The sequence below is a fragment of the Pristis pectinata genome, chromosome 20, assembly GCF_009764475.1.
Source record: "Pristis pectinata isolate sPriPec2 chromosome 20, sPriPec2.1.pri, whole genome shotgun sequence".
In the NCBI taxonomy this organism is placed as follows: Eukaryota; Metazoa; Chordata; class Chondrichthyes; order Rhinopristiformes; family Pristidae; genus Pristis; species Pristis pectinata.
The window spans coordinates 16,533,406-16,551,144 of record NC_067424.1 but is presented as its reverse complement, the minus strand read 5'-3'; the positions used below and the strand labels follow the sequence as shown (position 1 = coordinate 16,551,144).

Genomic DNA, 17,739 nt, shown 5'->3' with positions numbered 1-17,739 from the left:
AGAGCCAGCAGTCTGATCGAGCAATAAGTGAAGTAACCATAATCACAGTCCTTATTTATTTAATTTGAAAAATGCAAATTTGATCTACAGAACAGGGGAAAGGTTTTTACATTTTTAATCAAGTTTTTTAATATAATACAAACAAAACCATTACCATAGTGACATGGTTCCAATAATTGTACAAAACATTAGTTAGGCCAGAAGTGGACTATTGTGTACAGTTCTGATCAACACACTGCAGGAAGCATCTGGTAGCATTAGGAAGAGTGCAGAAGAGATTCATGAGATATTGCCTATAGTGGAGGGCTTTGGTTTCAAGGACAGATTGGATAGGCTGGGATTATTATCACTGGAGCATGGGAGGCTGAGGGGTGATTTCAGAGGTTTATCAAATTATAAGGGGCAGAGATAGGGCAGATAGTCAGCATCTTGGTCCCAGGGTGGAGAATCTAAAACTAGAGGGTATAGGTTTAAGGCGAGTGAGAGAAATTTAAAGGAGATCTAAGGGGCAGGTTTTTATTTTTACATATAGGGTGGTGGTTATATGGAACAAGCTGAGAGGTGGTGGTAGAAGCTGATATAATTACAATGTTTAAAAGGCATTTCAACAGGTACAGGGGCCACCCAGGTTATAGAAGATGCCACTTATGGAAATTCAACTTTACTCAAATTCTCCCATAGAACTCTAAATAGGTACAATGTCTCCAAAAACAAACCTGTGAACTGTATTTGATCATGAATGTTTGTCGTAGTCTTCAAAGTTTAAAATAACATTGAATAATATGATGAAAATGTATGTACAGGCAAACATCAAAATATTTACACTGTGGCTTGATTAAAAGGAAATGTCCTGTTGGAATTTTGTTGCTTCTTCATAGGCACTGAAATTGTCATGAAAAATGCCACACTAGTCTCACTCAAGGTTACATGAAATGGGAAGAATCCAACATCTCTATCCTTGTGGGGATTTTTCCAGTACCAGCATGAGCTTCCTCCCAAACTCCCCCCCTGCCAATTAAATACAACCCATCCCTTTACCCAAATGTTCCACCAACCCCATCTCACTCACAGTTACTTGCCTAAACCTAAATTAGGAGTGGCTTCTGGATTTGGGGTTAAAGTCACTGCTGGTTTGACACAATTATTACAAATCATACAAGGGCTCCAGGAGTAGAAATATCACCCCTCCCAATTCAGGAGTGAGTGAAAAAATAATGAAAATTGTACACATTTGCTGAGTTTGCATTTAATTCCAAACTTAATCCACTGAAAGATCAAATAATTTCTCTTTTCACCGCACCCCCATGCTCCACCCTACAGTGTCAATGAACTGGTACCCAGACACAAGTCCAGGTCAGAAGCTGCCTTTTGAGGGCTTAAAACAAGGATCTGCACATCCCATAGCAGGGACTATGGTAGCAAAGCTGTGCTTCAAATGATCAAATTCCACCTCTTCGGTCTGGCTCAGACCGTCATCTTGTGCACAGCGATGGTGATGCTTCCATGTTTCCGTATCATGATATTCCTACGGAAGGAATCACAATGAATGAATAAGATTTCTGCAGTCTCTTCAAGCTACCTATTATAAATGGAAATGTTACTGTCTCTCTCATTTCCACTTACTACCAAACTCTGGCATAGACTTTTCATCATTAGTCAAGGTTCAGTGAGAGCAAGATTGCCCTTGTGAGAAAATTTTGGGTCCCAGATTTATTCCTGTGATTTGACAGCACTACCATTGCTACCAGTTCCAACACAATGCTGCACTTCAGCAACACTGCATACAAACAGAAACTGAAATGGGAGGATCCGGTACGGAGAGTCGTGCAGTGCTGGTCTGAGGAAGCAGATGAGCTCCTACGTGACTGCTTTGAGACAGTGGACTGGTCCATGTTCAAAGACTCAGCTGCCAGCCTTGATGAGTATGTCACCACCATCACAGACTTTATCAGCAAGTGTGTGGAGGACTGTGTACCAAAGAGGGCAATACGGGTGTTCCCAAACAGGAAACCATGGATGAACCGGGAGATCCACTCCCTACTGAAGGAGAGGACTGCTGCGCACAAATCTGGTGGTCCTGATCTGTACAAGAAATCGAGGTATGACCTTCGGAAAGCTGTCAGGGATGCCAGGAGGCAATACCAGCTCAAAATAGAGTCCCTGACCAGTTATGGCAGGGCTTACATGCCATAACAGGCTACAAGACGAAGTCGGGCTGCATAGCTAACAACAGCGCATCCCTTCCTGATGAACTTAATGCATTCTATGTGCATTTTGAACAAAAGGGAAGTGGATTGTCACCATCCACCCTGACAGCCACCAATGCAGCTGAACCTGTGATCACAGTGGAGGATGTAAGATCAGTCTTCCGGAGAGTGAACACGAGGAAAGCACCTGGCCCAGATGGTGTCCCGGGCCGCGTGCTCAGATCTTGTGCTGATCAGCTGGCAGAAGTATTTGCAGACATATTCAACCTCTCCCTGCTTCAATCTCAGGTTCCCTCCTGTTTTAAGAAGACCACTATCATCCCAGTACCAAAGAAAAGCAAGGTAACATGCCTCAGTGACTACCAACCAGTGGCTCTGACATCCACCATCATGAAGTGCTTCGAGAGGCTGGTCATGGCACGCATCAACTCCAGCCTACCAGACAACCTGGACCCATTGCAATTCGCCTATCACCGAAAAAGGTCTACAGCGGATGCTATCTCCCTGGCCATACACTGAGCTCTGGAGCATCTGGACAGTAAAGACAACTACGTTAGACTATTGTTTATTGACTACAGCTCTGCCTTCAATACAATAACTCCAAGCAAGCTTGTCACCAAACTCTGAGACCTAGGACTCAACAGCTCCCTCTGTAACTGGATCCTTGACTTTCTAACAAACAGACTGCAATCAGTGAGGATTGGCAGCAATACCTCCGGCATGATTATTCTCAACAATGGTGCCCCACAAGGCTGCGTCCTCAGCCCTCTACTCTACTCCCTATACACTCATGACTGTGTGGCCAGATTCTGCTCTAACTCCATCTACAAGTTTGCAGATGATACCACCATTGTAGGCTGTATCTCAAACAGTGATGAGTTGGAGTACTGGTAGGAGATAGAGAGCTTAGTGGAATGCTGTCATGACAACAACCTTTCCCTCAGTGTCAACAGAAGAGCTGGTCATTGACTTCAGGAAAGGGGGCAGTGTACATGCACCTGTCTACATCAATGGTGCTGAGGTCGAGAGCTTCAAGTTCCTGGGAGTGAACATCACCAACAGCCTGTCCTGGTCAAATCACACAGATGCCATGGCCTAGAAAGCTCACCAGCACCTCTACTTCCTCAGGAGGCTAAAGAAATTTGGTTTGTCCCCTTTGACTCTCACCTACTTTTACCGATGCACCATAGAAAGTATCCTATCTGGATGCATCACGGCTTGGTACGGCAACTGCTCTGCCCAGGACCACAAGAAGCTGCAGAGAGTTGTGGACACAGCCCAGTGCATCACGGACACTAGCCTCCCCTCCTTGGACTCTGTCTTTACTTCTCGTTGTCTTGGTGTAGCAGCCAGCATAATCAAAGACCCCACCCACCCGGGACATTCCCTCTTCTCTCCTCTTCCATCGGGTAGAAGATGCAGGAGCTTGAGGGCACGTACCACCAGACATAAGGACAGCTTCTACTCCACTGTGATAAGACTATTGAATGGTTCCCTTATACAATGAGAATGGACTATGACCTCACGATCTACCTTGTTGTGACCTTGCACCTTATTGCACTGCACTTTCTCTGTAGCTGTGACACTTTACTCTGTACTGTTACTGTTTTTACCTGTACTACATCAATGCACTTTGTACTAACTCAATGTAATTGCACTGTGTAATGAATTGACCCGTACAATCAGTTTGTAAGACAAGTTTTTCACTGTACCTTGGTACAAGTGACAATAATAAACCAATACCAATAATACCAATACCACTGCCTTTTAGATAAGACTTGAGGTCTCTTTTGTCTTCTCCTCCATAGCACCATTCAAAGCAGCAGGGGCTCTCCCACACAGCCAAGCAATGTTTATCCCTTCCACACTACTCAGACAGATTACCTGCTCATTACCACAATGCCTTTGGACTTTGCAGTGTGCAAACTGAAGTGCACTCTTCAGCATCCTTCATAGACTATAACATGCTTCCCAAAATCATGAAAGACAAACAAATAACAGTAGAATTATCCTTTACCCAGTGGCAGCCAATCATTCTCCACATTCCTCCAACACTAGCTCACTCTTCCTTGTCACTGCCCCTATGCTGCCAACATGCTTCAAACAGTCTTGGAGGGCAAACCTCAAGAGCAGCAATCATTCTGAGATCTCAGAATGCCTTGCAGCAAATTTAGGATTAGCATCACTTTCACCCATTTCAGTGAATGCTGATTAGAATGAGCAGCAGAAATGGGCAGGGGGAAGGGAGCAGCTGAGTTAATGCCAGGCGGGATGGGGTGCTGGGTGAAACTTGCAGAACTCCTGTTACCAAGTCTTGAGTTTAATATTTAAGAGTTGGCCTGTATCTTGAGCATAGTTTGAGCCAAGGTCAAAGTGAGCAAATGCTCAAACACCCCCAGCATACAGACAAGTGTGTAACAAGTGTGTCACATCACTTGCAGCTGAAGAACATGCATCTGTGGCTGTCACTCCACTTGGTTCCTTCCTTCCCTTTCTGCCATAGGACATGGCATGGCATAATGACAAATGAACATGGATTCTCCAGTTACAGGTGGGAGGCTTCCTCGGGATTTGGAGGTACAGGAATCTTTCACAAGCCAGTAATATTAAAAAAATCCACCAAGATTACCCAAAAGCAATTTTCAAAACCTCACCCATTATCCGACTCCAGGCAAATCACAGGCACATCTGTTGGGTCTGTAGTCAGTTTTGCTGCTTGTTGTGCGAGAACAGAAACTACACCCGCATGTTCATCGATCAGTGACCCACGACCTGGAAAGAGAGGAAGGAAAAAACTCAAATCTGACCAGGGCTTGCACTGTCTACTGCACCAAGCAACAGAACCACTAGAGGGCTGTAGTGCTTGGGTAGGTGGAGGGATGCATGGCAGAGAAAGGTGGATGGTGTGCAAACAAGTTCGATTCATTTTTTTGATTTTGTCTCTCAAGAATGTACTGTATAAGGAAAGCATTTTGTACTTCAGAGGAGCTGGCAACCACATTAATAGGGGACTGTAGTCATGCTTAGTCCCAGACTGTGTATTTCATCCCTTAAAGAATTTCACAGAATTTTAACACAAGTATCATTTTCACTGATACCAGCATTATAAAATGCAGAATTTAAAAGAAATAAAATAGATATTCTGAAGATGGCCAAGTGCATTTGAACAATAGTAAAAAGTATTGCACTTCTGTTAACCACATCCCTGTGCCCTTCCCCAAACCCACACACTCTCTACAATCCTGTACTCTAGATCAGCTTCACATTACACATAGGGACTTGAAATTTATTGACCACATTGGTACAAAGTTCTCAGGCAAAACCGATTTACAGTGTGCACGGGGAGACAGATCCTCACTAGTAACTAAGTTGTGCTTGAAGAAGATTTGCAAGTCAGATATGGCAGTGCCATACCCAAAAATATTTAAAGGCAAACGTTTATTCATTCATTTTCCATGGTCTGAGTACTGCAGGCAAGGTATGCATTTATTGTTCATCCCCTTTGTTGTCCTGGTGCGGCAATGTGCTAGCTTCTTGAATTGCTGCAGTCCTTCTGGTAAAGGTACTCCCACAGAGCAATCTATTTCCAAATCAGTTTGGTGTGCAACTTGGCAGGGAGCCTGCAAAATATGGTCTGGGTGCTGCCTTTGTCCTCCTTAGTGGTAGAGATCGTGGGAGGTGGTTGGGCAAGTAACTGCAGTGCATTTTGCAGATCATACACACTGTAGCCACTGTGCACCACTGATGACAAGAATTAATGTTTAGGTTGGGTGACTGGGTGCCAATCAAACATGCTACTTTATCCTAGATGACGTTGAGCTTCTGGCAAGTTGCTGGAAGTGCACTCATTTATGCAAGGGAAGAGTATTTTATCATATTCCTGACTTAAAACAGACAATTACCAAACAGTGTAACAAAGTGCATGGTTAGGGTAGACAGACAGAGGAAGAGAATAATAATGTCCTTGAAGGTGATGTGAGTTGGCCAGATGGGAAAAGCATATATTCACACACTGGTCAGGGGATTTGTGATCAACTGCAGCCCAGTACTTACAGCCCAGGTTAAGACCTTGTTCATCAGCGCAGAGGACTCCTATAATCGCAGGGTTCTTCATCCTGTGGAATCAGAAATGAATGTCAGTCCTTCCAAAGCATCTGCCAGTGTGGCGATCCCTACTGCGCATTATCTAGGGTTTTACCAGTTGTTTATATTCAGTTCAGCATCAAACTTTATCCAACATCACCCCATTCTTGCTTTAACTCATAACCCCATTCCCCAGAACTGTGCCTCCACCCTGGAATCATAAAATAATAGCTTACTGTATCTGTGCCAGTTATTTGACACAGCTATAAATCTGGCTGCTTCACCTCATTCTCCATAGCTCAGAAGCATTTAAATACACATTAAACCTCAAATCTGCTTCTCCACCCTTTCTGGCAGTACATTTCCAATCTTAACAAGTCATTGTACTGCATTAAAGGGTTACAGCTGTTATTTTATATATCAACATTTCCAACACCTGCCATGGGAATCAGCTCAAAACTAGGCACACTTTTGAACATAATTCACAATTACTTTCATTAAATGTACAATTTACAATAGCCAATCTACCTACCAGCAAGTCTTTAGGATGTGGGAGGATTTTAAAAGAACATATAAACTCTAGACAAACAGCACCTAACATCAAGATTGAACCCAGGTCACTAAAGCTGTGAGGCAGAAGCTCCATCTGATGTGCCACTGTGCTGCTTGTTTTGTAGAGCGTAACTCCCCTGCTTTGGACACTATCTCTCTAAACCCTAAATTCCACATACCATTTTAGCAGCATTATCAGCTTGTCAACTTCACTGATTATAAATGTGTAAACCATCCCTATAGCTCTGTCCCTGCACACTTCTTTAAAAATGTTTACAGCAGATATTAAAACAACAGGATGTGCCATAATCCATGGGCTACAAACTGGAAAAATGGGATTAACTTTAGTCCACTTTTGGCCAGATGGACACAATGGTGCAAATAGCCTCCTTCTGCATTCCTGATGGAGGTTTATAAAATGATGAGGGGGCATATAAAGGATACTGTTTTTCCTAGAGAAGAAATGTCAAATACTAGAGAACATAACTTTAAGGTGAGAAGGGGAAAGTTTAAACGAGAAGTTTGGGGTAACTTTTATTTGTACACAGTAGTAGATGCTTGGAATACATTGTCAGGAGTGGTGGTGGAAACAGATATAATAGTGTTTTAGAGGCAGTTAGACAGGCAAATGAAGATGGAGGGAATGGAGCGATATGGATCATGTGCAGGCAGATAGGTTTCATTTAAATTGGCTTCATGGTCAGCACAGAAAATGTTGGCCAGAGAGCCTATTCCTGTGCTGTAATATGCTATGTTCTATGCACTCATTTCTTTGATATTATAAAATTAGTTTCCTATCAGAATGAATCACTGTTAAAGTTATTGGCTCATGACACCCTGAATTCAATTGCTATAATTTTTATTGTTTACTCGGCTTATAAGATTCATTACATCTACACATCTCAAAATTAGGACCTGGATTCTGACAAACTTCTACAGACGTACAGTGAGCATTTTGACTGGTTGCATCACATCCTGGTATGGAAACTCCAACGCATAGGAACGCAGGAGGCTACAGAGGGTGGTGGACTCAGCTAGTTCCATCACAGGGACAGTTCTCCCCACCATGGAGGATAATCTACAAGAGGTGATGTCTCAGGAAGGTGACATCCATCATTAAGGACCTCCACCATCCAGCCACGCCCTCTTCTCATTGTGGGAGGTACAGGAGCCTGATGATTCAACACTTCAAGGATCAACAGCTTTTCCCCACTGCCATCAGTTTCTTGAACCAACCTGAAAAACCCTAATTCTACTTCAGTCGATATTTCCCTCAATTTGCACTATTGCCATTGCTTATTTGGTCATGCAAGTTAACATAAATTACATAAACTTATGCATAATTTATGTTTGTACTGTATTGTGCTGCAAAAAGGTCATTTTCAAGGCATTTATACCCTGGGTGTGTATGCCCATGACAATAAACTTGAACAAATTCCAGGCCACTGTGTATCAAAACAAGTAGAGGTCTCAGCTCCAACCGCTGGGCAACAGTTAACACCGAAAAGGAAGTGTTTGCCATAATTCTCACTCTGACACTGAACCCGTTCCCCGACCCACACTGCAGCCACCCCTTTGATCCAAGGGGCTTTGTATCCCTACCACTGACACTGCATCAAATGCCTTCAGACAATCCCAAGGGTCGGCAGCGCCTCCCCCGCCCTAGTCGGCCCGCTTGTGGAGCTCACAAAGGGGGATTCAGTGCACCAAAGGTGGAACCAGACCGACCCGGGCGTCCCGGCCCCGGGGCTTTGCGAGCGGGAGGGAAGGAGACCCAGTGGGAGCCGGGCGCACTCACGTTTCCCGCAGCTGCTGCTCCAGAACCGCCTCCATCCCGCACTCGACGTTTCTCGCTCCGCGTCACATGACCTGCCGCCGCTGATCACATGACTCAGAGCCCCGGTGGGCGGGGCCAGGACAGGAGGCTTCCCCCCCCAACCACCCTCCTTAACCCTTCCCTGTCCGCTTCCTTCTGCCCTTCATTCCTTTCCAGCCTTCTCTTCCCTCACTTGGATTAAAAGTGAACGTATCCACTGTGGTAGGTGAAACAGAGCGATTTAACTGAAGATAGATTGGGCAATGTTAATGCACAGAAGGGAGCTGGTTGTCATTGTACACCAGGTCACTGAAAGCAAATATGCAGGTACAACGAGGAGTTGAGAAGGCAGATAGTATGTTGCCTTCATTGCAAGAATTTGTGCCTGCAGGAACAAGGATGTCTTGCTACAACTCTGCAGGCCTTAGTGAGACTACACCTGGGTGATTGTGTGGAGTTTTGGTCTCTTTGCCAAAGAAAGGTTTTACTTGCCAATAGAGGGATTGAGAGGAATATTCACCAGACTGATTCCTGGGATGGGAGGATTTAGGTATGAGGACCAAGCCAGTATTGACTGGAGATTAGAACGATGAGGGGACCCCTTTACTCAGAGGGTGGTAAACCTGCAGAATGTTCTATCACAGAAGGCAGCAGAGTCTGAGTTACTGACTGTATTTGAGGAGATAGATTTCTAACACAAAAACCAATATGTTTGGTGAGAGTGTAGGAATATGGTATCCTCTATGATCGTATTGAATGATGGAGTACACTTGACAGACTGTACCTGCTCCTGTTTCCTATGTTTTATGTTCAATGTTTCCTCTCTTCTTTCCCCACCCTCTCCTCCAATCCCCTCTGCTTCTTCCCACACATCACCTCCTTCCTCACCTCCTTAGCCCCTCCCTTTCACTCCCATTCCTCTCTCCTGTACCCGCATTCTCCCCTGTGCCCTCTCCCCTCTTTCTCAGCTTTCCCTCTCCCCTCCACATCCTCCCCTCCTATATTTCTTTTTCCTCCTATCCTTCTACATTTGCCCTTTCCTCTATTCATCACTCAACACCTCTTCTCTTGATTTCTCCCCCTCTCCTCTTCACTCTACACCCCTTTTCCTCAACACTGCCTCCCCTCCCTCTCTCTTCCACTCCCTAGAATCTCTCACTTCCCATCCTTGTCCTCTCTCCATATCCCTCTCCCCCTCTCCCCTCCCCCTCTTGCCACTTCTCCCCTTCCTCTCTGCCTCCCTTTCTACCCTCTTCCCAACACTACTAACAGTGCCAGTTCTTAATGGGTTTGGTTATACAGGCTCCTGTCTTTCAGCCATTGAATTAAAGTGGACTACTCGTAAATGTGGGTCATAGCCACATTTAATCCAGCTTCCCTCAGCTTTTGCAGATCCCATGGGATCTTTCCTTTACCTAACCCTTAAGTACTGATCATAGGAAGGGGAATGGGCTCCTCAGCATCTGAAGCTTATTTCTGATATTTGGTGACTTCATTGCCGAACTGTATCATAACTCCATCTAATATACTGCACGCTGCATGTGTCATGGTTAATAGTGAGTTGGCAGGTCTCCTGTGCTCTTTCCACCCACCAACTGTTCTTTACATCAAGAGACACAAGAGATTCTGCATATGCTGAAATCTGGAGCAACACACACAAAATGCTGGAGGAAGTCAGCAGGTCAGGCAGCATCTATGGAGGGAAATAAACTGTTTATTCAAGATCCTGATGAAGGGTCTTGACCCGAAACATTGGCTGTTTATTTTCCTCCATAGATACTGCTTGACCTGCTGAGTTCCTCCAGCATTTTGTGTGTGTCTTTATATCAAGAGTTTTTTTTTGTTGGACCTTGGCCTTCAATGCCCAAAGAGTTTGTTCTTCTCCCTTGAGGCATTGTGAAACTTCCAATCCCGTTGGTTAGATGCCACCACGTTGCACCTGAGGCATGGTGTGAGAAGGACCTTCTTTAGAAGATCCTTGAGTCCTACAATATTGACCTTCTTGCAGCAATGCTTCTGCTGCTACTATTGTTTTGGGGCCAGGTTGATGGAAGTGACAGGGTGGTGCTCAGTCTAACAGCCATCAGTACCTGTCAATGGATGACGAATTAATCTAACAGGTATCAGTGCCTGGATCAGGGGTATTGCCCTGGGGCCTACTGCCCAACTCTCAAACCACACAGGGCGTTGGCTATGACAAGACCGTGTTCCAGGCATTTTGTCAGGAGACTCCACTGGAGCTAGCTCTTCCTTGCCAAACCCACCTGAGCAAAAGAATGGGAGTTAACAATCACCATTAGACAATCAGCTTTATTTGGTATCATGGCCGGAGTATCATCACAGGTCAAATACAGAGTATTCCCCTTTATACTCTCCCATCAAGCACCATAAGAATGGGAACAGAATGAGATAGTTGTACCTGGTACAGGTGCAGCCTGGATTAGGTACAGACCAAAGCTTCCATCAAACACTCCTGCAGATGGTGCATGACATACTGGACACAGTAATGCTCCCTTCACCATCAATGTTTGCAGGGCAGCTGTAGCATGGGTTAGATACAAAAGAATACCTCATGTAATGCCCCTTCATATACTTTAAAAGTACCACAGTGATTAGGTCAAAACAATCTCTACACTGTTCCATTAATCACTTGAAGGAAGCTATAGCATGGGCCACAAATGAGAGGAAAATCTCCCTCTTATTTTTCCCATCAGACACTCACAAGGCATGGAAACCACAATTAAATACAGAGTCAAACTCTCACTACACTTTTCTAATAAAATACAGTATCCAGCAGATACACCATTAATTATATACAGATTGTTCTCCCATTCCCTGGCTGCATAAACCAGCCTCAATCCTAGAAGAATGAAGCATGTATTTCTCTTTCATTTCTACATTATCTCCCAGACTTCCTTGCTATTGAAATGCCAGTTAGTGTCCAGTTGTCTCTGCATTTAAGGAACCGAAACAGTTCCACCTCATTTCACATAGGAACTCTACAGACAACAGACAGGAGAGATTCTGTCTGTGACAATACAAGCAATGGGGTTGAGGCGAGACAGGTGGCAGTGTGGCAAAGGCCCCTCAGGGATTTACACTGAACCAGAACAACAGGTGGAAGGACCAACCCCACAGGGTTAAAATAATTGGGAGGGTCAAATATTGCAATAAAACAATGCTATTCATTTCAACAAACAAGATTGCCACTTTCCAACATGCCCATGGAGGGATTTAGAAATCGTTTCTGTTTGGAACCGTTCTAAGGGAAATCAAATCAATAAATAATTCTCCCTCATGATGAGGAGGTTTCAAATTGGAGAACATTTCAGGAGTTGCTAAACATGGGAAAAATGGGATCTTTTGGATCTCAACTAATTGGATGTCCTTTTTAATGGAAATTCATTAATCAATTGCACACCCTTTTGACCAGCTGATTCTCATGAGGGAGCTTTGTGATTGAGAGATGATCCAGAAGATAGACTGAGAGCAGTAATGTATGTTTGGAGAATTTAATCAAAAATCTCTCTCAGGAGAACTTACCATTTCACATAACTCAGTGTGTTCTTTTAAAATCTTTTAAATCTATTTTAAAGAGCAGTTGATTAGTTCCTTAGCACACTAAACAATGCGTCTATCATCAGCACGTGGGCTTCTAAATATGAACACGTCAAACATTTTTGTTCTATTTTTTCCCTCCTCTTTCCAATTTCATCTTTGCTGCTTGTTCAATATCTGAAAGTAGATTTTAGTGCCTAGTTAGGCACAAGTGTTGGCATTGAATCTAGAGTTCATCAAACTAAGTCTGACCTGGTTCTCACTTGCAGTCAGCTCATCTGTTCTTGAAAGAGCTGTTAATAGATAGAACATAGAACAGTACAGCACAGGAACAGGCCCTTCGGCCAAACCAATTACATTAGTAATAAAATGCCCAACTAAACTAATCCCTTCTACCTACACAATGTCCATATCCTACCATTTCCCTCACATTCATGTGCCGATCTAAGAGCTTCTTGTACGCCCCTATGTATTTGCCTCCACCACCACCCAGGCAGCGCATTCCAGGCACCCACCACTCTCTGTGTAAAAATCTTGCCCTGCACATCTCCTTTGAACACCCCCTATCACCTTAAATGCATGCCCTCTGGTATTAGACATTTCAACCCTGGAGAAAAGATACTGGCTGTCTACTCTATCTATGCCTCTCATAATCTTATAAACCTCTATCAGATCTCCCCTCAGCCTCCGCTGCTCCAGAGAGAACAACCCAAGTTTGTCCAACCTATCCTCATAGCACATGCCCTCTAATCCAGGCAGCATCTTGGGAAACCTCTTCTGCACCCTCTCCAAAGCCTCGACATCCTTTCTATAATGGGGTGACCAGAACTGAATGCAATGCTCCAGATGCGGCCTAACTAAAGTTTTATAAAGCTGCATCATAACTTCCTGACTCTCGAACTCAATGCCTCGACTAATGAAGGCAAGCATGCCGTATGCCTTCTTTACTGCCCTGTCAAGCTATCTAGCCACTTTCAGGGAGCTATGAACTTGGACCCCAAGATCCCTCTGCTCGTCAACACTGTTAAGGGTCTTGCCATTAACAGTGTACTGTCTTTTTCCATTTGATCTCCCAAGGTGCAACACTTCAATTTGGCCGGGTTGATCTCCATCTGCCATTTCTCCGCCCACATCTGCAACTGATCTATATCCCACTGTATCCTTTGCCAGTCTTCTACTCTATTCACAACATCACCGACCTTCATATCATCTGCAAACTTACTAACCCACCCATGTACATTTTCATGCAGGTCATTTATATACATCACAAACAGCAGAGGTCCCAGTACGGATCCCTGAGTCACAGACCTCAAGCTAGAATAAGTCCCATTGACCACAACCTTCTGTCTTTTATGGGCAAGCCAGTTGTGATTCCAAACGGCCAATTCATTGTAGATTCCATGCATCTTAATCTTCTGGGTGAGCGTCCCATGAGGGACCTTGTCAAACACCTTACTAAAATCCATGTAGACACCATCCACAGCTCTACCTTCATCAATCACCCTTGTCACCTCGTCAAAAAACTCAATCAAGTTAGTAAGGCACGACTTGCCCTGCACGAAGCCATGCTGACTGTCCCTAATTAGTCTATGGTTTTCCAAATGCTCATAAATTCTATCCCTAAGAATCCTCTCCAGTAACTTCTCTACCACTGACGTGAGACTCACCAGTCTACAGTTACCGGGATTATCCCTGTTTCACTTGAATAATGGAACAACATTAGCTACTCACCAGTCCTCCAGGACCTCGCCTGTGGCTAGAGAGGACATGAAGATATTGGTCAAGGCCTTAGCAATCTCATCTCTTGCCTCTCTCAATAACCTGGGCTATATCCCATCAGGCACTGGGGACTTATCCATCTTAATGTTCTTTAAGAGACCCAACACTACCTCCTCCTTTATCTCAAAATGCCCTTGCATATTAGCACGCTCCACACTGATCTCCCTATCCTCCACATCCTTCTCCTTGGTAAATACTGATGCAAAGTACTCATTAAGGACCTCACATTGTCCACTTTCAAGCACGTTCCCTCCTTTATCCTTGAGTGGTCCTACCCTCTCCCTAGTTATCCTCTTGCTCTTGATGTATGTATGGAATGCCTTGGGATTCTCTTTAATCCTACTTGCCAAGGACTTTTCATGGCCCCTCCTGGCTTTCCTAATTCCCTTCTTGAGTTCCTTTTTGGCTTCTTTATAATCCTCAAGTGCTCTGTTTGATCCTAGCTTCCTAAGCTTTACATACTTTTCCTTTTTCTTGACTAAATTCACCACCTCTCTCGACATCCAAGCTTCTCTTACCTTGCCATCCTTGTCCTTCCTTCTTAGTGGACTATACCTGTATAGTTGGTCTTTAAACACCCTCCACATGTCAGATGTGGACTTGCCCAGAAACAGCTGTTCCCAATTAATTCTCCCTGGTTCCTGCCTAATGTTCTCGTAATTTTCCCTGCTCCAATTTAATACTCTTCCACAAGGTCCATACTTATCCTTATCTATAGCCATCTTAAAACTCCTTGTGCTCACTGTTCCCTAACTTTATATTAGCGAAGCTGAAGTCCCCCCATGACAACAACCCTATTTGTTTTACACCTTTCCCTAATCTGCCTGCATATCTGTTCCTCAATGTCCCGGATGCTATTGGGAGGTCTGTAGTATAATCCCATCAGAGTGATTGCATCTTCCCTTTTTTTGAGTTCTACCCATATAGACTCAGTGGACGAGCCCTCCGTTATGTCCCCTTCTATGATTATACCTCTTCTATTGCAATCCATCAGACAATTCTGTTCATTGACACTGTACCTGTAATCATTCAGTGCCCATCCACCCTCACTTGAAATCCTCAATACCCACTAATGACTCACCTGCACAATCCCTCAGTGCCCACCGATGTCGCAATTGAAATTCTTCAATTCCCACTGACTCCTCACCTGAAATCCCACATTGCCCATTCAAAGTGAAAGTCAAAGTCAAGTTTATTGTCATATGCACAAGTACATGTATGCACAGGTGCAATGAAAAACTTACTTGCAGCAGCATCACAGGCGCGTAGCATCAGATAAGCGGCATTCAAAAGAAAATCATAAATTAATCATAAATTACACACAATTTTTACAAGGAAGAATACAATTGGAACCAAAAAAAAGTGAAGTCCATTGCAGTGAAAAGTGGTCATAGTGTTGCTATACTGAGGTAGTGATTAGGGTTGTGCAGGTTGTTTGAAGAACTGCATGGTTGAAGGTAAGTAGCTGTTTTTGAACCTGGTGGTGTGGGACTTCAGGCTTCTGTATTTCCTGCCTGATGGTAGCCGTGAGAAGATGGCATGGCACGAATGGTGGGGATCTTTGATGATAGGCGATAACTTCTTGAGCTAGTGCCTCAAGTAGATACTTCCGATGGTGGGGAGGGATGTGCTTGTGATGTATTGGGCTGAGTCCACTACTCTCTGCAGCTTCTTATGTTCCTGCACATTCGAATTGCCGTATCAGACTATGACACAACCTGTCAGGATACTTTCAACAGTACATTGATGTCTTACCCGCAATTCCTCAATGCTGCCTGACATCTCAACTGAAATCATTCAGTGTCGATGGACTTCTCACCTGAAATTCTCTGTACCTTCTATAACCCCTCACCTGAATTCACTCAGTGCCCACTTACCCCTTGGTTGAATTTCCTCAGTGCCCATTTACTCCTCACTTAAAATCTTTCAGTGCCCTCTGCCCCTTCACCTGAAATCCTCATTGATTACTCAACCCTCATATAAAATCTTTCATACCAACTGATCTCTGAAGTAGGATCTTTTACGTTCATCTGAGGAGAAAATGGGATCTCATCTGAAAAGGTGGCACCTCCAACACTGCAGTACTCCTTCAGTAATGTTGGCTTAGATTAGAATAAAAGATTTACATTTGTATTCAAGTCTCTGGAGAAGCTGTTGAGGGTGCTCCTGGAAAGGTGGCAGTGGACCTTCACCTCGAGGCTTTGTTGTCCTTGTGAATATGTGTTCATTGCACTATAAGGCAGTGAGATCCAGGATATTGATCTGGTGAAAATAAATGTAAACCTATGTTCAACAAAACAGATCAGGATGGTATTATTTTAATATTGTGACCTCTTGGTGTCACACATTGTAGGATGAGCTGATTGCACATGTTGAACATTTCTAAATCAGAGTGAACGAAAGTGTTAGTAAGTGTAACCCATTTTCCCTCTAATATGGATCTTATAATCCTTGTTTATTATTGGTCCTAATGCTCTTTAAAGCAGTTTACCTTCTGACCTATGAACAGCACCCTGAGCATCACTTTATAATATTACCAAGGAGCAGTTGTTGCTTTGGGCAATGCTGCTTACCATTCTAGGAATGGATTGTGAAGACACTCAGATGCGGAAGGAGAGGGCTGGGCAAGTATGAGTGGCAAGTAACTTGTTGGAGCTAGTGTTTTTTGGTAAGATTTTAAGATTGCTTCCTTGTGGCTGGATGGTGCTGGACCTGCCAAACCATTCAGACTTGCCGTCCGCATTTATGTCTGCCTGGACTTAATTTCTCCAAGTGCTGAAACTTAGTTGATGCCCCATTGACAAGGTGGAATGGGCTTTGAGTGGCAGGGAGATAGGGCCATCTAATGGCAATTTATCCTGAACATTAACAGTCTTTGAGCTGTTTTCAAACCTTTATCATAAAGATGTTTAAAAATTGTTAAAAAAAACAAAAAATAATTTTAGTTAAACATATCTTAATGTACAAACAGGCAATTCAAAGTATTAGAATAAAGTAAAAGGACTCAGACATGTAAGATATCTTTATTAGTCACATGTACATCAAAACACAGAGTGAAATGCATCTTCTGTGTAGAGTGTTCTGGGGGCAGCCCGCAAGTGTCGCCATGCTTCCGGCGCCAACATAGCATGCCTACAACTTCCTAATCCGTACGTCTTTGGAATGTGGGAGGAAACCAGAGCACCCGGAGGAAACCCATGCAGATATGGGGAGAACATACAAACTCCTTACAGACAATAGCCAGAATTGAACCCGGGTCGCTGGCGCTGAAAAGCGTTATGCTAACCGCTACACTACATCTAAAACAACAAACAGGAAAATGCTGAGAAACAGTCAGACTAATGTTTCAGGTTGAAGACCGTTCATGAATTTGCAGCAGTTTTTTTTTCCCACAGGGCTCGCAATTCGTTCAAACTAATCACAAACTCCCTACCAAAATGTAGAGGGGCCAGATGCTAAGTCCTCTCCTCAGTACCTCAATATTCTGCCCTGGGGCTCAAAGGTGAGTGCAGCAATGCAGTGGGAAGTCAAATATGCTGGCATCTGACCTCCAACTCATCCTAGTCTTACAAAGGACCAAACTGAGCTGATTTGAAAAAGAACACAGGAAATGGAAAGTTAAAACTATCTGCATTAAATAAATGATCTTTGCTGATGGAGGAGCTGTTTGGATGAAGACCCAAGGCCAATCATGGAGAGTGGAGCTCAAGGCTACAGTCATTCACATGGTATGTATGATCCAGT

At 43.9% G+C, this 17,739-nt stretch overlaps 1 protein-coding gene across 1 annotated transcript; it reads right to left on the bottom strand.

The window, feature by feature from the left end:
- Positions 1-40: 40 nt before the first annotated feature.
- On the bottom strand, positions 41-8,716 carry lamtor5 (late endosomal/lysosomal adaptor, MAPK and MTOR activator 5). The gene is made up of 4 exons (XM_052034781.1): positions 8,641-8,716; positions 6,261-6,322; positions 4,862-4,979; positions 41-1,525 (listed from the first exon to the last, which is right to left on the bottom strand). The coding sequence occupies exons 1-4, from the start codon at positions 8,673-8,675 to the stop codon at positions 1,465-1,467; spliced, it is 276 nt and encodes a 91-aa protein (XP_051890741.1). The 5' UTR covers positions 8,676-8,716; the 3' UTR covers positions 41-1,464.
- Positions 8,717-17,739: the final 9,023 nt, after the last annotated feature.